This window comes from Schistocerca nitens, chromosome 3, assembly GCF_023898315.1.
Source record: "Schistocerca nitens isolate TAMUIC-IGC-003100 chromosome 3, iqSchNite1.1, whole genome shotgun sequence".
Taxonomy (NCBI): domain Eukaryota; kingdom Metazoa; phylum Arthropoda; class Insecta; order Orthoptera; family Acrididae; genus Schistocerca; species Schistocerca nitens.
The window spans coordinates 737,504,630-737,528,272 of NC_064616.1; the positions used below are offsets into that span (position 1 = coordinate 737,504,630).

The following is a 23,643-nucleotide window of genomic DNA, read 5'->3' on the forward strand; positions in this document are numbered from 1 at the left end:
CACAGGTTGTCATGTGCTCTCCAGTGGATAGACGGGAGAAGTCCTGGGCTGCAAACTGATAAATCAATGGCTAAGTAACTACCATGAGCCACAGTGAAATGTGTGGCGACCCCAGTATTTAAGAGGCAGAGGTCGAGATGGGACAGTAAATTTTCGACATCTCTGCCACAGCCAGTAAGCATGGTGCTACTGCACAAGGGGTTATGTGCTTTAAAATCGCACAAATGTAGGAAAGGTTTAGGGAGTTTATCAATCAGTGCAGCCAATACGTTCAGGGGTATCACACCATCTGGAGGGAGATATACATTGCAGACGGTTATTTCCTGCCTCGTCCGTATCCTCCTGACAGCCACAGCTTGAAGAGTAGTTTGAAGGGGAACAGGTTCACTACATACCGAGTTCAGGACATAAACACAAACTCCACCTGACACACTATTATATTCACTATGGTTCTTGTGATATCCCCAGCAGCCGTGAAGGGCAGGGGTCCACAATGCCGGGAACCAGCTTTCCTGGAGGGCAATGCAGAAAGCAAGTGTAAAGCTTAACAGTTGCCATAGCTCAGCTAGGTGGTGGAAAAAACTGCTGCAATCCCACTGGAGGATGACATGATTGTGAGACTGGGAAGGCATGAAACACTCAATGAGGCAGTGTACACCTCAGGGTCACTTGCTGCCACTGACTTATTTCCTGAACAAGCCATATCCATTGTGTCTGAGGGACTGGCAAGAGCTAGGTCCTCAGCGGACGCCAGAATCTTCACCTCGTCCTCAGATGCAGAGCTTGTAGGCAGAGGTGGGGCGGGTGCCACCACAATTCCCTTGGTCTTGAGGGTCTTCTTTCTGAATTTCTCACACTGTTCCTTAGGTTTCTCTGGCTGGGAGGGCTTCACTGATTCAGTTTCCCGGACTTAGGATGATCGTGAAGCCCTACGACCAACTGCTTTTGTGCAATTTAGCCACTGGTGGGTGTCATCTTTCCCACTATCAGAAACCTGGGAAGAGAGTGACTCGAGAGACCCCCTCCTAGCAAGAGGAGCCAAAGAAGACTTACGCTTCTCCAGCTGAGAAGTGGGGGCTGGTGTCCCCGATGGTTGGGGGGACAGTGCTCCTGAGGTAGGTGGTACAGGAGCAACAGGGATGGAAGCGCTCATCACCATCAAGGAAGCAGGTGCACTCTTCCAACTCTGAGAGCTGACTGAAACTTGCAGAACTGATGGGAGTACAACTGTTCTCGTAGTGGCGGCATATGAGATGGTCACAGCCACAGGATGTAGGCGCTCAAATTTCCTCTTGGCCAAAATGTATGTCAGTTGGTCCAGGGTCTTGTATTCCATAATTTTCCTTTCTTGCTGTAAAATCCTGCAGTCTGGTGAGCAAGGGGAATGACACTCTCTGCAGTTGACACAGATGGGAGGCGAGGCATATGGAGTATTGAGATGGGATGGACGTCCACAATCTTGACATGTGATGCTGGAAGTACAGCGGGAAGACCTATGGCCGAACTTACCACACAAAGCACCGCATTGGGGGAGGGATATATGGCTAGACATCACAGCGGTAGACCATCACCTTGACCTTCTCGGGTAATAAGTCACCCTCGAACGCCAAGATGAAGGCACCGGTAGCAACCTGCTTATCCCTTGGACCCCAATGGACGTGCCAGACAAAATGAACTCCTCGTCGCTCTAAGTTGGCGCACAGCTTGTCGTCAGACTGCAAAAGAAGGTCCCCATGGAATATAATACTCTGGCCCATATTTAAGCTCTTATGGGGCGAGATGGTAACAGAAACATCCCCCAACTTGTCACAAGCAAGTAATGCCCATGACTGGGCAAAGGATGCTGTTTTTATCAAGACCGACCCTGACCGCATTTTGGACAAGCCCTCCACCTCCCCAAACTAGTCCTCTAAATGGTCTACAAAAAACCAAGGCTTCATCGGGACAAAGGAGTCCCCAACAGCTCTCATACATATGAGGTACCGGGGTGAATAAGGTTTGCTGCCATCCATAGCCTGACATTCCTCCCATGGTGTGGCCAGGGAGGGGGACAATTTATGATCATACTTCCTTGCACTGTACCGAGACTTGGAATGCTTAGAGACTGCTGGAGTTTGATCACCAGCAAGTGATGACGTGGTACGCTTCATCATGCGTCATCCACTCTGATGCCACCCGCTCTGACCAGGGTCCCTCCCCATGGGCGCCACCCAGCCGCAGCAAAGGCCACCTGGCAGGATGGCCACTGCCGGCAGTCCCGATGCCCCAGGGTGACAGGCATCTACTCCTTGGCATACGTGGGGAGTTAACGGCGCAGTCATCAGGAGAGCGATGCCTGTGTAGTCAGGGGGGTACAACCAAGAGGGTACCACAATGGACTGGTTACCGTGCTGGATATGAGGTGCAAAGAATTCCATGGTCATCGTCGGTGTAGAAAATGACACTGCATAGTGGGTGGAGGAAAACACACCCCAGAAGATGTCCTCGCCCAAGAGATGAAGGATGAGTGGGACTGCAATGCCACAACAAGAAAGTTGGCTAAAGATCTCAATGTAAGATGGACATGACGCACCACATAAGGTGCCCTTCCCCAATTGGCTCGCTCTTCGGGAAAATTTTGACGAATGGAGGTCAAACCGCACAGGAGACCATCACATAAAAGCCAAAAGGTGAGAGACTCCTTTTAGTTGCCTCTTATGAGAGGCAGGAATACCTCGGGCCTTTTCTAACTCTCACACCCGCAGGGGTGATGTAGTGGTTGACCAAACTCTCCATGAATCAAGTTGTTCACACACTAGGAAAACACATGCTATTGGCATTTAAAACACCACATCAACGACAGGATATCACAATGGCAGACCACAGTTTTCAGTTTCTCAGGAAGTGCATCCCCCTCAAAAGTGAGGATGACTGCTCTGATGTCAACCTTGTACTCTGATTGGCCTCGACGTACATGATACGTGAAGTGGACTCCTCACTTCAATTTCTGCAGTGGTAAGTCCAACTGAAAAATTAAACCCTGTAGATTACTCAGACTCTTGTCGGGTGTTACAGTAACATGTACATTAGCAAGATTTCTTATAAGAGATAGGATTCACTGTTTTAATTAAAACACAACCATTTCATAATTTAATAAGGAAAGATATTTCTCCAACAATATTTTCAGTATTTTCCACAAAGAACACTGGCTTAGTAGGTCAAAAGGGCACTCCATCAGTAAAAATGCAACCAGGAACTAAAGGGAGTAAGTTTTTGTAATTAGTTTGATTTTGCTTTCCTCTCATGGTGTGGCCAAGTAGGGAAAGTTCTTAAGCTTGTTATGATCTACAGTTTACACAGAATTCTGCTCTGTCTGAAGAGACAGTCATAGCTTCATGGCCAATGGCTTGTAATTTTGGTCTTTTCACTGTGTTAGACATCAGCCCTGACACTGCTTACTCCAAACAAGGGAGCTCCCCACAGACATCACCCACACAGAGCAGTGGCCACCTAGCTTGATAGACACTGCCCAGAGCCCACAAACCAACAGGCACCAACTCCTCAATATGTGTGAGGAGGTAACACCTTGGGCATAAATAGTGCATTCCCTGTTTAGTCGGATGGGGAGTGGGGGCTACCACCATGCAGTTAATTGACAACCCCCATGTGGACTGGTTCCAAAATTGGGTTCTGGTTGACATTCACCCTATGGCCCACAATTCTGTACAAATTTTGAAAGGTGGAGAGCAAACCCAGATGTGGAGATCAAACACGAGTTAACTGAAATGGGTGGTGTAAAATAAAGAAACAAAAATCTGTAAAGCCTTAATAGATGTCCTATGATGAAGCTACACTGTCAGCAGGGAATCTATCCTAGACAACAAGTCTGGGAAAAGATACAGTCAGAGGATGGCTTGGGGCATCGTGCTTACTATCCATGTACTCACAAAAGTGTTGAGAGTGTCCTGGGGGTGTAGAGATAGGATGCTGACTTTAGGATTGCTGAGGTGTTAGGCTGGGCAACATGCCTCACGACTGAATGGGCAACGTCTCCAGATGTTTGGAGATACCACTGTTTCAATACAGCTGCTATCAACAAACTACTGTATTTTATATAAATCCTTAGGAAGAATTCCCAAATTTGGGCTGAGCTGTTGGAATGCTTGTATCCAGATTCTTGCCAGGATCTCTGACACACAGTGAGCCTCACTTGAAACTTCTAAGACACTGAATCTGTGGTTTCAAATCACAGCTACAGTCTACAAGCAACTCCAAAGCAAACATTTAACCACTTAGCCACCTCTATGTTGGTTTGATGTGGCTCCAATCTGCCGAAAGCCCAAATTACAGTCAGTCTGGTAAATGACGACTCAACTTCATCTTAGTTGACTGTCTTGTATCACTGACACAGCACATGTCACTGTCTTATTCCCCTTGCCTCATATATGCAGAGAGAATGCAAAGGGGAACTTAAGCATCACTGACTAGCATGTGGTCTTTGTGAATATTATTACTGTGTTAGTGATATACTCCACTTTAATGGCATTTATTTCTTGAGTTACTGCTGCTTCAAAATTTTTCTTTCATTTTTGGAAAGCAGTGTAATTATTTATGAAGCCTGTCATTAATACCCTGTTACAGGTGGTATACGGCAGCACTCAGACTATCAGACTACGACAGCAGGATAAAAATGGATGTTCATTATTGCCATCTCAGTCTTACTCTGGCACAGGACGGAGAGAGTTTAGCATCAGATAAAAATTTTGTTATTGTCAAACTCCTCAAAAGTATAATATAATACTACCTTAAAATGTGTGTATAAAATATTAAATAATAAACAACCTAAAAGTATATCCCTGAGTTTCAGATCATTGTGGGGCACTATCTCAAGGATGTAGCCAAAGGAGGAGTCCAGGGGGTCTGGACCCCCCCCCCCCCATCACCTAAACGAAATTACACGTGACTTAGATGCCATATAATCAAATTGATGGATATAAGAGGTGATCAAAAAGTTTCTGTGTGGGGGCATTGCTGCGGCATATATGCAATGTAGCATGACTCCGACACAGGAATATAAGAACAGACATATCAGCAAGGGATTAGTCTGGCATTCGTGTCTTTTCGACAAACATATCCAAACACGATTAACGTGTTGTTATTCTTTTCTTGGCTGGTGAGGGACAGATACTGGTAGACATCCATCGGAGAAAGAAGAATGTGTATGGGGCAGCATATAACGCACATTCCCACATTGCACATGTTCGATCTCTCCTCATGCAATTATCATGTCTTCAGTCTCTTAAGATACACCTTGAAGGGTCAATAAATCCTTTCAGATGAGGATTTGCAGCAGGCAGTTACACACTTCTTCAGTTCTTACTTTGAGTTTAATTTAATGTATGTGCTGTCATTTATTATTTTTGTGCTGCATGCTGTTCTGATAGTTTCTAATTACAGATAAGATTGTAACACAAAAAAGAAAAACCGATTTTAATATTTCCACTACTGTTACGATAAGTTAAAAATATGTCCACATGACTGTAATTGGCTAATCACCCATCTGTTGCAGTTTAATGTTAGCACTGGGGTCATCATTTGGAGACTGTTAGAACTTGGGGGTCAAAATATTTCAGGCAGTGGAGTGGTAATCATCATTGCAAATAACATTACATCAAAATCAGACTATATAACCACACTTGGATTTGCCAGTGTCACCCAAAAATCTCGTTGATCAACAACAATATTGTCCACAAAGTGATGGTTTCATTTCTTTAAAACATTTGCTCACAATTCTGTCATTATTCATCCAAATCTGGTCATCTGGGAAGTACCCAATTATGAAAACCGGTTCGGATAAGGAATGATGGGGAAGTGTTTGTGGGGAACAGAAGGGTATGAGATGACACCAAAGTCTATAGTTCATTCATTTCTAAAAGATTTTTTTTCAAGAAGCTACTTTAATTTGTCTGGGCTGACTGTACCCTGCATCTCCCACTCCATCTTCATCCTAAGTCCATTCATGCCCTTGAAATACTATAACAACTAAGGTCACAAATTCCCTACACAATTAAAGCTTAAAATGTGTGCATTCATGCACTATCAACTGATGAATCATCCACAATCAAAGAATAAATTTGCAATATCAGAATTTGATCTTCTGCTGTGATGCATTTTATTTTATTTGAAAACAATGTACTACAACCAGTTTTTTGTTATTCTTCAACAACTGGGGTAGCTCTATGCCTTGAGGTGCTGAGCTAGCAATCCCTGGATTCTAGAGACTTGATGGTTTGAATCTATCTGCCAGTAGCTGTGAATGTGGTTTTCTGTGGTTTCCCATCTGCAGTTTAGGCAAATGCTGGGGTTGGTCCCTTACTATAGGCCACAGTCATTTCCTTCAGAATACCTTTCTTTCTTGACAGAATTACATTCCCTAGCCTCTCTGTTTAAGTGAAAAGATGCATCGAAGGCAAGCCGAACATGTCTTCGGAGACTCCTGACATGAAAACCCACATTTACATTGGAAGGTGGCAAGCAATCATCAATTTGAACTATGTTCTGTACATAAAGATGGCTCATTTGTAGAACAGTGATACATCATGCTTCAAGTTTTACTACAAGAATGATGTTCTATTGTGAAATGTCTTAGTCATAATATCCTTGGAACAGTGAGTTCAACCATTGCAACACTAATATATTCATACATAAAAATCAAATAATTACAATGTATTTTGTACATCTTAGATGAGCTTATTAGCATCAAAGACTATAGAACCATATTGCAATGGATAAATACAAGCACATTTATGATGTCACATGTATTCAGACTCAAGCTGACATTAATGCATGAATAAATGTTAAGATCCCAATACTGCAGCTCACAGTATCTATGTATCCCAATTTGATTTATAAATAAATTTGGTTGCTATAGTTAACTGTTTAAATAAAAAAATTAAAAAGTTTTTGATCACTAAAGGAAATTGAAGAATTTTAATGAAATGAAAGAAAGATACTTTAATTAAATTTGAGGCTGAATTGAAGAACTTGGAATGTTTTGACTTGCTCAAGAAATTCTGACATGGTTTCAGGTAAGTTGTAAATTCAAATACAAGAGTGTAGGAGAAATATAGCTATTATCAAAAAATATTTGAACCCGTTTAACTTTATAAGTTATTCAACTCAACACTAAGATCCTTCTTCCCCACAATAGTGAACCTTATATTAAAACACTGAGCTGTATTTTGTTAAGTATTTCTTCCGTGACTTTCACAAAATAAAGAATAACTGCCTTGAACCACAATTGTGATTTTATTTCAGTGCACAATACATTCCAAGACCTGGCGACTCATCTTCAGGTGATTTAACAGTCTATATCAATTTTTTTTTTTATTTTTATTTTTTTTTCTCAGATTTAGTTTAATTTTGGCTGTGGTAAGATTACAATGGTATATTACAAAGAGGCAGATTGTAAATATCCATTTACAAACTTAAGACAAATAGAAAAATAACTTACTGTTTCCAGTAATGGATACATAGTTTTGAAGCACAATATTAGGAAACCTGTTTATGTGCATTTATACACTTATGTATATATGTGCACATAAACATGTTTACTCATACTATGCTAAAAACCATGTATCTACTCTCAGTCACATAATCCATAAGTGTATAAATGCACATACATTGATATAGACTGTTGAAACACCTCAAGATGAGCCCACAGCGCTCAAAATGCATCATAAACTGAAATAAAATCACACCTGTGATTGAAGGTGGTTGTTCAATTAACATGTTCATTGTGGTTTATAAAAAGTAGAACACTGAACTAAATAGAATCAACACTTCAAATTCATAGCTAATGGTGTATCGTCATTTATAGACTAAATAATTACACAAAAATATAAGCTGGCACTGTAAAGCAATGACCCATAAGCACTAGGCCTATCATAAATGTTACACTAAGCCTATTTTGGGAGCCCCATAACAGCTAAGTGAACTAACCCTGTCACAACCACTGCGGTCCAGGCATTCAGAGAGGTTTCTGACCACCTTCGAACACTGTTCATTTGAAATACTTAATTCTTCAGGCCTGCAAGCCTCAGTTTCTTTACTTTTGTCCAACGTAACAGAGCTAACAGGTGGAGCTGACAAAGGAGGAAGTACTGTCTGAACACTCTGTGTTGATGTCTGCTCTGCTCCTTGTATTGGGAATGCCACCCTCTTTGTCAGTTTAGCTCTTCCTGACGCCGTTTGTTGAGGCCTTGATGGGTCATACGAAAGCTGTGGTGGATCATTCCAACCAGGAGTGACAACTGTAGATGAAAAAATAGTAACCATAGTGAATATAATTTCAAAAACACATATGATTCAGTCTGAAAGAAAATTTGCACTCTAGTTCAACAAATTCACACTGTATATTACAGCATTATCAACAATTTAAAACCACACACACACACACACACACACACACACACACACACACACACACACATTTAAAAGCTGTTATTGAGAGACAAACATCTCTAGAGAGCCATCACAAATAAGCCTGAGGATGACCATATTATGTATTTCTGAGCAATGAACTAACTAACTAACTAACTCACTCACTCACTCACTCACTCACTCACTCACTCACTCACTCACTCACTCATTCATTCTCCCCCCCCCCCCCCTTTTCATTCCCTCATTCCTCTCCCCTCCCTCTGCTCTTGAGAATGATAGCATGAAATAAGTCCTTTTTAGTAGATGCACTTGGGCAGTTTGAGTAGTAGGAGTCTTAACTGTAAATGTTTTGCATTCATGTAAGTTAATAGCAATGGGGCTAGTGAGCTTAACGTCACCACTATCAACAAAGTCATGTGCCCTCAATCCATAGACACTGTGGAGAGGTTTGGAATATAAACCAGGACATCCGTTTGCAGAAATTTTATACCCCCCACTTCTCCTACCTTTGCTGTCTACACTCTGCCAATAAAATTTTTTTTCACCCAATCAGGGTTAAAACCAATAACATCTGAGTCAAGTACCACCATAGAAGCGTATTTTAGTGACCCTGGCTGAAGAGGCAAGTAATCGCCACGTGGCTCCCAGGCTGGTGCAAATCTTTCATTTTGAGGCCATTTTGGTGATTGTCATGTCAATTCAGCTGTTATCTATTCAATCACCTTTTCATTTGGTGTCACAAAACTGAATGGCCACTGTTCCAGATCTTCCAATCAAAGAAAAATCTGAGGTAATCCGAACCAAACTCAGGTTCTCCACATCAGTAGGCTGTGACACTAACTTCTAGACAACACAGATAGTATCTTACTCACTGAAAAGCTGCCAAACAATAGCATAAAAACAGAAAGGAATGAAAAACAGCAAAATGGCCAAGTTTCTATCACTTTCATCTCTAAAATTTGATATTACCCATAGCAAGATGCCACAAATTGGATATTTGGAGAAAATATGAAATATGCAACATCCAGCTCACATTCTTATCAATTTGCACAAAAACTATTTTTTTTAATTCCATGTTCTTTATTGATTTTCTTTCAAATAACACATTTTTAAGGAAGGAGACAGGTCTTTGGCAGTACTTCAACACTCTTACTACAGTGTAAACCAATAAAAAAATGGAATTGGTTTGGTAAAACCTCATCTCACTTGAGTGACTGAAGATACACATGTACACAGAAGAAGTCAGCTTCAGCAACTGCAGCTTACTGTCCATCACTTCCAGTAACACTTCATCAAGCTGACACATGACTCTGTAGGTAAACAGTTGAGAGACAACCCTTTGGGGGATGGCAAATTGGACAACAGTGTTTACCTGAGATGGTATTATTACATCTGCTAATAAGTTTCCCCAAATTCCTATGTGGTCTGGTATCCAGAAAAATACAGTACCTTTCGTTGGCCTTTATACACAGAGATTGGAAACCTGGGTGGTCTGAACTTTTTATTTGCTGGATACCCGCAATGGATCGCTTGAAGGCCAATCAACTGAAGAAAGGAAGGAGGATCCCATTGATGATAAGATTGTTTGAGACTGACCCCAAGTGTGGTTTCCAGAATGAATTTTCATTCTGCAGCAGAGTATGCCTCATACAGTTTTGCAGGAATACTTCTGTAAATTTGTAAGGCAGACGATGAGGTACCAGCAGAAACAAAGCTGTGAGGATGGGTCTTGAGTTGCGCTTTGGTAGCTCAGGTGATAGAGCACCTGCCTGTTAAAGGCAAGGTCCCAGGTTCAAGTCCTGGTCTGACACACAGTTTTATTCTGACAGGAGGTTTTGTACAGTATTGCAGTATTGCAGTATTCATAAGACTGGGTTGTTCAAAAGTTTGTGGGAACGTGCACAGCACCTGCAAAGGAAGAACCGTCCAACTCCTGCATACTGTTCATGTGTTCCAAGACATTTACAGGAGTAGGGCTACAGTTTTAACCAGTCAGTTTAGTGTGCATGAGCATCACAAGGATTTTCAGGAATTCCAAGAAAAAGTGTTGAGAACTGATTAGTGTTGTTTTAATGGTGGTACAGTTGGATAAACTTACAAATAATCAGTGTGTATTACAGTGACTAATTACATCACTTGTTCCTTTCACTCAATATTCTCTTCAACATTTGGTGACCCCATTGAATGAATATCCTTTTCTTTCTAGTATAACTCTCTGCTGATGAAATCTTATCACAAGTTACATATCCAGTCAATACCTTGCACACTGTTGTTCCTCATTAAGTCTAACATGATGACCTCAAACTGTAAAATATTTATTAAATATAAGAATTATCAATCAGGATTGAGAATCTTCAATATGGTACTGCCATAAGGAACTACATTAAATCCATTACTGTGTATCATTTACGTACGCGACTTGAAAATGAAAGTACAAACTCCACAATACACACATAAGGTATGAGTGACTTACATCTACACCGCTGACAAGCATTGTTAGAAATAGAGTATACTGACTTCAACTATGGCTAGAGTCAAAAGACTCCTCTTTGAAATTTGCCCTAGTATAAAAACAACCAACTCTACAGTAATTTCATTTGACAACCATCCGCCCCAGTAGCTGAGTGGTCAACACGATGGAATGCCATGCAACGGGGCCCAGGTTCGATTCCCGGCTGGGTAAGAGATTTTCTCCACTCAGGGACTGGGTGTTGTGTTATCATCATCATCATCATCATCGACGTGCAAGTCGCCGAAGTGGCGTCAACTCACAAGACTTGCACCAGGCGACTGGTCTCCCCGTCAGGAGGCACTAGCCACACAACATTTCATTTCATTTCACAGCTGATTTGTTATCCAGAATCATAGGATGACTGAAGATGACAAATTCTGTGTAATGTATTGTTGTGTCTGGGTATGATATATGAATCACAACTGAGATAGATACCAACTATTGAACTCAATATATACTTGTAATAAACTCATTTATGTATTTTCATTAATGATAGATTTTTTGGTGGGGGTGAACATACCCCAGCTTTGTTAATGACAAAAACATCAATAATAAATAACATCAAGAATGTACCTCACATAATATGGCAAACCACACACTTTTGGAAAAATTTGATGGACTTGGCTTGTGTTATTGGTTTGGGAGCTACGAGATCAACACGAAAAACGGTATGCTGTTCGGAGAAAAAGAAATGTTGCTGCACATAGGGATAAAAATGCTCAGAGACAGAAATTAACTTCAACAATTTTCCTACTAACCAAACTTAGTTATTAATAGATGCATTAAACTTCTACAACAATTAGACCATGCATAAATATCCTTATTTAGACAATAGTTACATGGCACTATATTTTTGTCTAAAAATATTCTCTTTTAGTAAACTACCAACATTCAAGTGCCAGTACAAACATCTCTCTGAAACAATTCCAGTTTATTATATGTAGGCCAGCAGCCTAATATCAGCTTAATTTGTGTCTTTTTGAATCACAAAGTAGAAAATTGGCGCAGTTCATTGGATACCTACACCATGGTTCCCAAAGTGAAATTAGTAAACAATGCTACACAATGCAGTAGACCAATGACATCACTAACATGGTGGAGATAAGATTCTCAAGACACTGTCAATCGATGTCATCACTGAGAGAGAGAGGGAGAGTGGGAGAGAGGGAACCCTTGACAAGAATAAGAAGGGTCTGAATGGCAATGTTCTTCTTGTTAACACCCTCAAACATGTTAAAAGCTTGAAAGGTCCACAGAAAGTTGCAATTTCACCACACTTTGACCCATAATGTAACTGTGTTGGCTTGCACGACGTCACACTGGTGCGGTGTTTTTGAGTTGGGTCACAGTTTGTTGTGGCATTTGGTGGCACTCTTGTGCTCAATGTTTATTTTCGAAGTTGTTTCTTAGTTATGAGAATGAGACATTTGACACTGAGTTGAGTATGTCAGGTTGTTGATGGAATAGTTGCAGATTGCTTGTGAGTTACTTTAATTCTGCATATTGTGACGGACGGATTTGTGTTTGTGTTTGGGATTATTATTGCAGTAAGTTGGGGGAGATTTACTATTCCCTTCCTTCTTTTATCTGTCATGGATACGTGAGAGATATTTACAAGTCAGGCATTGCTTGTTGCAGTGGGTGTATTTGTTTAAAACCGAGTAACTACAATTATTTGCACTTGCTGTGGACAATTTTGTATTGTTTTTAACACAGGCGTGTGTGTGTGTGTGTGTGTGTGTGTGTGTGTGTGTGTATATAAAGTGGCTTAGGTTGACAAGTATATGATTTTATTTGTAGTACGTATGGCATATGTGTTTATAGCTGCATGTATATATTGAAATAGGTGATGATCCAAATTTTCATGAATTTCAGGGTTTTTCTTTTTAGTGTTTGGTAATACTGTTAGATTTTGATAGGTAAGTATCATGGATATTGGTTTACCATCATTGGTTAGGTTATTTTTTTATATAGTTATGTGAATTTTGGTTTGTTGTATTGTGAACTTCGTTTTAGGTAGGAAAAGTGAAGATTTGAATACTGGTTTTGACAGTTTGAATGTGTTGGTTTTTGGTACTGAGGGCTTCCTTTCAGCTGCCATATAGGTCAAGTGAAATCTGCAGTCTCGGAATTTTTCACGGTACTGAGGGCTTTGTATAAGATATGTACGTAAAGCGAAATGTGCAGCACTCGTTTTCTGTGTTGCATGTGGGCTCCTGGTATTGAGGGTTTCATTTGAGTTCTATTGGTCATGTGAAATTTGAAGTACCAAGTTTGTTGGTTGGTTTGTGGGATTAGAGGGACCAGACTGCAAAGGTCATCGGTCCCTTGTTCCAAAACTTAAAAACTACCACACAGAGTAAAAAACGGATAATAGAGACAACACAGGACAAGAAAAACTCAGACAAAGAACAGACATAACATATTAAAGTCACACGGAGTGCGGCGGTTGTTGGTCGACCATAGAATAAAAAAGGAAAAGCCAACCACCGAGAACACATTAAAAACTCAGTTTAAAACCGTAGGCCAAATGCCAGAATCAACACAAAACAATAAAATAAAACATAAACACTCATATTAAATGATAAAAACCCCCTGCCCGAATAAAACGTAAAACTAAGCCAGCCATAGCAGGGTCATCATTTAAAAGGGCAGGGAGCGTATCAGGCAGCGCAAATGTCTGCCTGACCACAGCTAAAAGGGGGCAGGCCAGCAAAATGTGGGCCACTGTCAAAGCCGCCCCGCAGCGTCACAGAGGAGGGTCCTCCTGATGCAGTAAGTAACTGTGTGTCAGCCGGGAGTGGCCAATGCGGAGCCGACAAAGGACGACTGAGTCCCTGCAGTTGGCTCGCATGGATGACCGCCACACAGTCGTCGTCTCCTTAATGGCATGGAGTTTATTGGGCGTGATCCGATTGCGCCATTCAGCATCCCAAAGCGCAAAAACTTTTCGGCGGAGGACTGCTATCAGATCCATCTCTGGGAGGCCAACGTCCAGAGATAGTTTACTGATGGCCTCTTTTGCCAGGCGGTCAACATATTCATTGCCCGGGATACCGACATGACCGGGGGTCCACACAAAGACCACAGAGCGGCCGCAACGGGCAAGAGTATGCAGGGACTCCTGAACAGCCATCACCAGACGAGAACGAGGGAAACACTGGTCGAGAGCTCGTAAGCCACTCAGGGAATCGCTACAGATCACGAAGGACTCACCTGAGCAGGAGCGGATATACTCTAGGGTACGAAAGATGGCGACCAGCTCAGCAGTGTAAACGCTGCAGCCAGCCGGCAATGAACAATGTTCGGAATGGTCACCTGGAGTAAGCGCATAACCGACACGACCAGCAACCATTGAGCCGTCAGTGTACGCAATGCCAGAGCCCTGATACATTGCAAGGAGGGAAAGAAAGCGGTGGCGGAAGGCCTCCGGAGGGACTGAGTCCTTCGGGCCCTGTGCCAATTCCAGCTGAAGGCGAGGGCGAGGCACACACCATGGGGGTGTACGCAGAGGTGCCCTGAAAGGAGGCGGAAGAGGTAAAGCCCCAAGCCCGGAGAGAAGCTCTCGGACGCAGACCGCGTTCGTACTGCCAGCCCTGGGTCGACGGTCTGGAAGATGGACGTGCGACTCTGGGAATAGTAGCCTATAGTTAGGATGGCCAGGCAAGCTGAAAACATGGGCAGCATAAGCGGCCAGCAAACGTTGGCGCCGTAACCACAGTGGAGGGACACCTGCCTCCACTAGTATGCTGTCCACAGGGCTGGTACAGAAAGCACCAGTGGCAAGGCGTATCCCGCTGTGGAGGATTGGGTCCAGCACCCGCAACCCAGATGGGGATGCTGAGCCATAAGCCAGGCTCCCACAATCCAAACGGGACTGGATTAACACCTGGTAGAGCCGTAACAGGGTATATCGGTCGGCGCCCCAGCGGGTGTGGCTCAAGCATCTCAGAGCATTTAGATGCCGCCAACACGTCTGCTTAAGCTGCCGAATGTGAGGCAGCCAAGTCAGCCGGGCATCAAAAACTGCACACCCGGCAGAAATGCATAACGCGGGTCTTGGCAGCCGAAAACTGAAAACCATGCGCTACAGCCCAAGACTACGCCCTGCGGATAGCGCCCTGTAGCTGACGTTCAACAGCTGCAATGCCAGTAGAGCTGTAGTAAAGGCAGAAGTCGTCAGCATACAGGGAAGCGGAGACAGAATTTCCCACTGCTGCAGCGAGCCCGTTTATTGCGATTAAAAACAGGCAGACACTGAGGACAGATCCCTGTGGTACCCCGTTCTCCTGGACTCGGGAGGAACTTTGAGAGGCCGTGACTTGCACGCGGAAGGTACGATACGACAGAAAATTTCAGATAAAGGTCGGCAGAGGGCCCTGAAGACCCCATCCATGAAGCGTAGAAAGTATGTGATGACGCCATGTCATATCGTACGTCTTCCGCATGTCGAAAAAGACAGCGACCAGGAGCTGACGGCAGGCAAAGGCAGTATGGATGGCCGACTCCAGACTCACCAGATTGTCGGTGGTGGAGCGGCCTTTACGGAACCCACCCTGAGATGGAGCCAGAAGGCCCCGAGACTCCAGTACCCAATTCAAGCGCCGGCTCACCATCCGTTCGAGAAGCTTGCAAAGAACGTTGGTGAGGCTAATGGGGCGGTAGCTGTCCACCTCCAAAGGGCTCTTGCCTGGTTTCAAAACGGGGATGACAATGCTTTCCCGCCATTGCGACGGAAACTCACCCTCGACCCAGAAACGGTTGTAAAAGTCGAGGAGGCGTCGCTTGCAGTCCACTGAAAGATGTTTCAGCATCTGACAGTGAATACAATCTGGCCCAGGAGTGGTATCAGGGCAAGCGGCAAGGGCGCTGTGAAATTCCCACTCGCTGAATGGAGCATTGTAGGATTCAGAATGGTGGGTGTGTAAAGAAAGGCTCCGACGTTCCATCCGCTCTTTAATGGAGCGGAAGGCCAGGGGGTAATTGGAAGAAGCGGAACTAAGAGCAAAATGCTCTGCCAAGCTGTTGGCAATTTCGTCGGAGTCTGTACAAACTGCTCCATTCAGTGAGAGCGCAGGGATGCTGACAGGGGTCCGATAGCCATAGAGGCGTCGGATCTTGGCCCAGACCTGCGATGGAGAGACATGGAGGCCAATGGTGGACACATACCGCTCCCAGCACTCCTGCTTGCTTTGGCGGATAAGGCGGCGGGCCCGCGCACGCAACCGTTTGAAGGTGATGAGGTGTTCAATGCAGGGATGTCGCTTGTGACGCTGTAGCGCCCGCCGGCGATCTTTAATCGCCTCAGCGATCTCAGGCGACCACCAAGGCACAGTCCTCCTCCGAGGGGACCCAGAAGAACGGGGAATGGAAAATTTTGCGGCAGTAACGATGACGGTGGTGACCGAATGAACCACTGCATCAATGTCATCATTAGAGAGAGGCTCAATAGCGGCAGTGGAGGAGAACAAGTCCCAGTCAGCCTTATTCATAGCCCATCTGCTAGGGCGCCCAGAAGAGTGTCGCTGCGGCAGTGACAGAAAGTGGTCACTACCACACAGGTCGTCATGCACTCTCCATTGGACAGACGGTAAGAGGCTAGAGCTACAGATCAAAAGGTCGACAGTGGAGTACGTGCCATGCGCCACGCTGAAGTGTGTGAAGGAACCATCATTTAAAAGCGAAAGATCGAGCTGCGCCAAGAAATGCTCAATGGTGGCACCTCGACCTGTCGCCATCGACCCACCCCACAGAGGGTTACGGGTGTTGAAGTCGCCCAGTAACAAGAAAGGTGGCAGCAGTTGGGCTATCAGCGCAGCCAGGACATGCTGCGTGACATCACCATCTGATGGTAGGTAAAGGCTGCAGACGGTAATAGCCTGTGGCGTCCACACCCGAACAGCGACAGCCTCTAAAGGTGTTTGTAGAGGGACAGACTCGCTGTGCAGAGTGTGAAGGACATATATGCAGACGCCACCAACACCCTTTCATAAGCTGCCTGGTTCTTATAATAACCCCAATAGCCACGGAGGGCGGGGGTTCGCATTGCTGGAAACCAAGTTTCCTGAATAGCAATGCAGAAGAAAGGTTAAGGCTGATAAGCTGTCGCAGCTCAGCTAGATGGTGGAAGAAACTGCTGCAGTTCCACTGGAGGATGATATTGTCCATGGTTGAAAAAGGCATGAAGGGACTGGGAAGGCAAATTACGCCGCTGGGTCACCTGCTGCCTCCGATGGGGCACCTGGGCAAGTGCTAACTATTGCGTCTGAGGGACTGGCGAGATCAAGGTCCTCAGTGGACGCAAGGATCTCCACCTCATCCTCAGATGCAGAGCTTGTAGGTAGCGGTGGAGTAGGTGCCACCGCAGGTGTCTTGGTCTTACGGGTCTTCAGTGTCGTTTTGTCTCGCTGTTCCTTTGGTTGCTGGTGCTGAGAGGGCTTATTGGAGTCAGTCTCCGGGACCGAAGATGATCGCGAAGCCCGTCGACCAGCGACCTGTGGCTTCTTCAGCCACTGGTTGGTGTCTGCTGTGCCGCTGGTAGGAACCTGGGAAGGGAGTGACCCAAGGGATCCCTTCCGAGCGAGAGAAGCCGAAGAAGACTGACGCTTCTCCGGCTTAGAAGTGGGGACTGGTGTCCCCAGTGGTTGAGAGGGTGCTGCTCCCAAGGTAGGTGGTGTGGGAGCAACAGTGAGAGAAGCGGTCCCCATCGTCAAGGGGGCAGGTGAGGTCCTCTGACTCTGAGAGCTGACTGTATGTCTTGCAGCTGAAGGAGCTGGAGCAGGAGTGACAGTGGAGGCATAAGATGACATCATGCGCACGGGATGTAGCCGTTCAAATTTCCGCTTAGCCTCAGTGTAGGTCAGTCGGTCCACGGTCTTATATTCCATGATTTTTGCGTTCTTTCTGGAAGATACTGCAGTCCAGCGAGCAAGGTGAATGAGGCTTTCCACAGTTGACACAGATGGCAGGCGGGGCACATGGAGTATCAGGATGAGATGGGCGTCCACAATCTCGACATCGGAGGCTGGAAGTACAGCGAGATGACATGTGATCGAACTTCCAGCACTTAAAGCACCGCATCGGGGGAGGGATATAGGGTTTGACGTCACATCGGTAGACCATCACCTTGACCTTCTCTGGTAATGTATCACCTTCGAAGGCCAAGACGAAGGCACCGGTAGCTACCTGATTGCCCCTCGGACCCCGATGAACGAGCCGGACGAAATGTACACCTCGGCGCTCTAAATTGGCGCGCAGCTCGTCATCAGACTGCAGAAGTGGGTCCCGATGGAAAATAATAGCCTGGACCATATTTAAACTCTTATGTGGGGTGATGGTAACGTTAACATCCCCCAACTTGTCACAAGCAAGTAACCTGTGTGACTGGGCAGAGGATGCCGTTTTTATCAAAACTGACCCAGATCGCATTTTGGACAAGCCCTCCACCTACCCAAACTTGTCCTCTAAATGCTCTACAAAGAACTGAGGCTTCACGGATAGAAAAGATTCACCATCAGCTCTGGTACAGACGAGATACCTGGGCGAATACATGTCACAGTCATTCATTGCCTTTCGTTCCTCCCATGGTGTGGCCAGGGATGGGAACAATTTGGGGTCATAAACTTTAGCTTTAAAATGAGCCCTCGAACGCTTAGAGACTGCTGGTGGCTGGCCGCCAGCGAGAGATGATGTACCACGCTTCATTGCGGGTCATCCGCCCTGATGCCACCTACTCCCACCAAGGGCCCTCCCCACGGGCGCCACCCAGCCACAGCAATAGCCACCTGGCAGGATGGCCATTGCCGAGAGTCCTGATGCCCCAGGGAGATGGGCATCTACTCCTCGGCATACATGGGGAGTTAACGGCGCAGGCATCAGTAGAGCGATCCCTGTGTTGTCAGGGGGCTACAACCAACAGGGTACATGGCGGCCCCACCACAACGGACTGGCTACCATGCTGGATCTTAGGTGCAAAAATGTATAAGGTCGTCGTCGCAGCTAAAAGCAACACTGCACAGTGCAGCGTGGTAATCGCAGCCAGGGACGTATCCTCACCCAAGAGATGGAAAACGAGCGGGACACCATTGCAACGACGAGAAAGCCGGCAAAAGGTGTCAATGCACGACAGATACAGTGCACCATGTAAGGCGCCCTTCCCCAATTGGCTCGCTCTTCAGAACAATTTAGAAAGATGGAGGTCAAACCCGAGAGGAGACCATCACATAAGGCCGAAACATTTGAGACTCCTTTTAGTCGCCTCTTACGACAGGCAGGAATACCGCGGGCCTATTCTTACCCCCGAACCCGCAGGGGGTGAAGTACCAGGTCTTTAAGTTGAGTGAAGTTTACTGGTATTGTCACCTTTCTTTGAGCTATACACTGATGTGACAAAAGTCATGGTATAGCAATATGCACATATACAGATGGTGGTAATATTGTGTACACAATGTATAATAGGGCAGTGCATTGGCATAGCTGTCACTTGTACTCAGGTGATTCATATGAAAATAGTAGTTCAAGCTAGGCCTAGATGCATTTGACATTCCATTTCAGAAACTGTTAAGGAATTCAATATTTCATGAACCACAGTGTCAAGAGTATGCTGAGAATGCCAAATTTTAGGCATTACCTCTCACCACAGGCAACAGAGTGGCCGATGGCCATCACTTAATGACAGAGAGCAATGGCATTTGCATAGAGTTGTCAGTGCTAACAGACAAGCAAGACTGCATGAAGTAACCACAGAAATCATTGTGGGACATACGACAAACATATCCATTATGGCATTGTGGTGAAATCTGGCATTAATGGGCCACAGCAGCAGACAACCAACAAAAGTGCCTTTTCTAACAGCACAATATTGCCTGCAGTGCCTCTCCTGAGCTCATGACCATATCAGTTGGACCCTAGACAACTGCAAAACTGTGGCCTGGTTAGACAAGTCCCAATTTCAGTAGTTATGAGCTGATGGTAGGGTTCGAGTGTGACACAGTCCCCCTGAAGCCATGGACCCTAGTTGTCAACAAGGCACTATGCAAACTGGTGTTGGCTTCATAACGGTGTGGGCTGGGTATACAATGAATGAACTGGGTCCTCTGGACATTTGGCTACCTGTTCCCAACCAAAAATGGAATTTTTATAGATGTCAATAAGCCATGTCACCGCGCCACAATTGTTGGTGACTGGTTTGAAGAACATTCTGGACAATTTGAGCACAAGGGATTGGCCACCCAGATTGCCTGACATGAATGCCATCAAACATTTATGGACATAACTGAGAGCTCAATTGCACAAAATCTTGCACTGGCAAGACTTTCACAATTATGTATTGCTACCGAGGCAGCATGGCATATTTCTGCAGGGGACGTCCAATAACTTGTTGAGCCCACACCATATCAAGCTGCTGCACTACGCCAGGCAAAATGAAGTCCGACATGGTATTAGGAGGTAGGCCAAGATTTTTGTCACCTCAGTGTATATGCCAAGCAAAATTGATGATGCCAAGGGCTTTTTTGTTTTTACATTTTCTGGTTGTGATGAATGTTGAAAATTCTGAGAGTATGTTTTTTGGGTTAATATTTGTTTTGAAATGATTTCATTATTCTTATTGTCATATACTTAGTTTGTCTCCATCGAAAACTGCACTATTTCCCATGTTTGTCCCATTGGTTTCATTCTATTTCTGGAGTTAAATTTTTGTGTGTTTCTACATTTGTTCATCGTCGTAATGCGTGACGAATAACAACTTTCAATTTCAGTAACTTGAAAATATCGTATCAAAGTGGGAAAATTAGTGTTGTATCAGAAACTTTAAAGTGTGATGCAAAATGTAAAAAAAAGGTAGTGTCACTACATTTGTTGCTTCAAAAACATTAATATGCTATAGTACCTTCCAGTTCCAAGCTAATCTAGATCTCCAGCTACATTTGCACCTATGCTATAAACCAATCTGTTCGACACCACTAGACAAAGAAAACTGCTTTATCATCATCTTCAACGTGCAATTTAACTCATTATCATCCCTCACTGCATCACTATTTCCAATAGATCCAAGGAAGTCTAAGAAACAATGCAATCTAAGCCACAACTCACTATAACTAAATGACCCATTGCAAACAAAACACACTAATGACATCTACGATTGAAACATAAAAACAAAATCACTGCATACACCATCTACCTAACATATGACATCAAACTTTAAAGAATACATTGTTGGTTCACATACTTAACTAGACCATCAAAATTATAGGAGGAAACTTAGTAGGTTGTGTTGTATTACACACAACACTTCAAAGAGATACATCGCAAATATTGGTCAGGTGGTGGAAGAATCTTGTAGCAAGGATAAAAGAGCAAAGTTTCTGTGGATAAGAGTTCAGTATAATGCATAATTCAATGAGGAAGATGATAACCTTCCCAAAGAAGCTGGCTTCAACAACAACATTATTTAGTTTCACCCCCCATACACCAACCCAGTGACAGTAATAAAGAATATAGTCACCACAAAATGGCAAGATGAGTGGACAGTAAGCAATATAGAGTGAGGATGGTTGAGTGGATGCAGTCAATTTCAAATTACATGTAGATGTGGTTCCACAATTCTATATGAGGAATATTATGACAACAACCAGGACGTGATTAAATCACATTTTTCTGTATCATCACAATAAAACCAAAAATAGAGGAAACCAGTTTCTGTGGCTAGTTCACATATTGATCATAACTGGCAACCAACCATCCGTCACCATATTTAAAATAATGTTAAGAGAGATGCGCATTAGGCAGACACACTGTCTCCTTGTACAGAGGGCAAGCAACTCACTGGAATCAACATTGTATTAGGAACGTGTACTGCAATGCTATACTGCTATGGCATGCTTGTACTGTCAGCTAGCTAAGGTTGGCAAGGGGTACAATCTGTACAGGTCCCTGCTCATCTGGCTTCAGAATCCTATGGTCCCAGTAAACAGCCACAGTATATTGTACTTAGTTCATTTTATTTATAAACAAACAGATGAAGATGCAAGGAAGTCAACAATAAACAAAAAGGGGAACATATGGAAGTAATTTTAGATGAAAGAATACTGGACATGCACATTCAAGTAGAATGATACGACATTCCATCAAGACATTGTTTCCACTGCCACACACAGTGATGCAATCAAACAACTGTCTCACTATGCAAATAAAGAGCTCTTGTACATTGTCTATATGCGACTTTTTATACACAAAATGGATCCATTCTGTCGTCACATGAATGAAAAGAATATTCATAATACAATAAAGATCATTTCAATTATATTTAAAAAGAGGACAAAAATCAAACGGAGACATACTAGGGATCTACACAAAAAGCAATTTTCACACACACACACACACACACACACACACACACACACACACACACAGAGCAGATTTTTTTAAAGTGCTATTGTCTATCACGGAACTTATAGTACAAGCACTATCACAAAACCCACAAAGCTTCAAGACTAGAGACTTTCCCTACGACACTGAAAAAATATCTGGTAGAAAATTTATCTTATGGCATAAGGGAGCTACAAGGACAAACAATGTGAAATTACTTGCTCAAATTGTGACTGATGTCACCTTATTCAATACATTACGAGGAATTTATCTGGCAATCAGAGCCAATACTTATGTTATATTCCAAGAGAATTTAGAATAGGGCCACACAGTATTATGTTTTAAATGTAAATAGCTCCAAGAAATTTCTAAATCGTCAAACAACTAATTCCTTCACAGGCATTCCAAAACCAGCAAGCGCTAACACACTGTGCGTTTTCAGAAAAACGAAGGACAACAAATCATGAAAGATAATACAATAAAAAATTACTGTCAGTGCTCACTAACTGATCATTCTTAGCACATGTCATCAGACAGTGATTAACGAATATGCGGGGCATGTTATGGGTTCGAAAGCGTAAGTTGGAAACTATAACATGAGTCTTCGGAAAAATAAAATCTTGTCTCTATAGTACGTTACTCGCTCTTAAACACATCCTTGACTCCCTGAATACACACTTCTAAAAATTCCATACCATATGCCTCTCCTTTAGCCAGTGCAGTCATGTTACTTACACAAAAACACGTCATGGAAGTACTTGGTCAAACTAACTTTTTGAAACAGTGTTCTCCAGCAAAATACTGAAAGCGTCTGAAATTAAATCTAAAAGCACAATGACACTCCTTAATTATCCTTTAGCAATTGTCACATGACATGTTATACCTTTTGGTACAGTGCTACTGTTCATGTTTTTATATCCTCTCTCAAGTTTACAATTTAAACTTTTTTTAAGGCGATTATCATTTCAGACTATTGTTATACGTAGCTCACAGCCCAGTGCCCACGCGCTTCTCACCACTCATCCACTACTTACATTCGAATCTTGCTAAGATATTACGTCGCAGTTGTCAAAATAATATGTGCCCTTTGCCAAAGACAGGCCGTATGACGTATGTTGTGGCGATTGGATAGATACATGACAGCACGGACGCTCTCGCTAAGTTAAGTGATTAATATTGTAATAAGAGCTAATTTAATTAATATTACATTTTAGACTAGTGTATATACGTCTTCTCTAGGCTGTCTATTGAAGGTTTCGCTTTTCTGACCGTATTTAGATCGAAAAGGAAGTATTTCGTAAAAGGCCGGTAGTCGCTAGTTTTGTTTACGTTTTTTAGACGTA

The 23,643-nt window shown here is 43.7% G+C and overlaps 1 protein-coding gene across 1 annotated transcript in view; it reads right to left on the minus strand.

Moving 5' to 3' along the window:
* LOC126248712 (steroid receptor RNA activator 1) overlaps nt 1-23,328 on the minus strand; it is a 61,719-nt gene extending 38,391 nt beyond the window's left edge. Inside the window, exons 1-2 of the mRNA XM_049950011.1 lie at nt 23,184-23,328; nt 7,981-8,291 (exon numbers count right to left, since the gene is read on the minus strand). Coding sequence (XP_049805968.1) covers nt 7,981-8,291; nt 23,184-23,208 — 336 coding nt within the window. The 5' untranslated portion in view covers nt 23,209-23,328. The remainder of the gene's footprint in view (nt 1-7,980; nt 8,292-23,183) is intronic.
* Nucleotides 23,329-23,643: the final 315 nt, after the last annotated feature.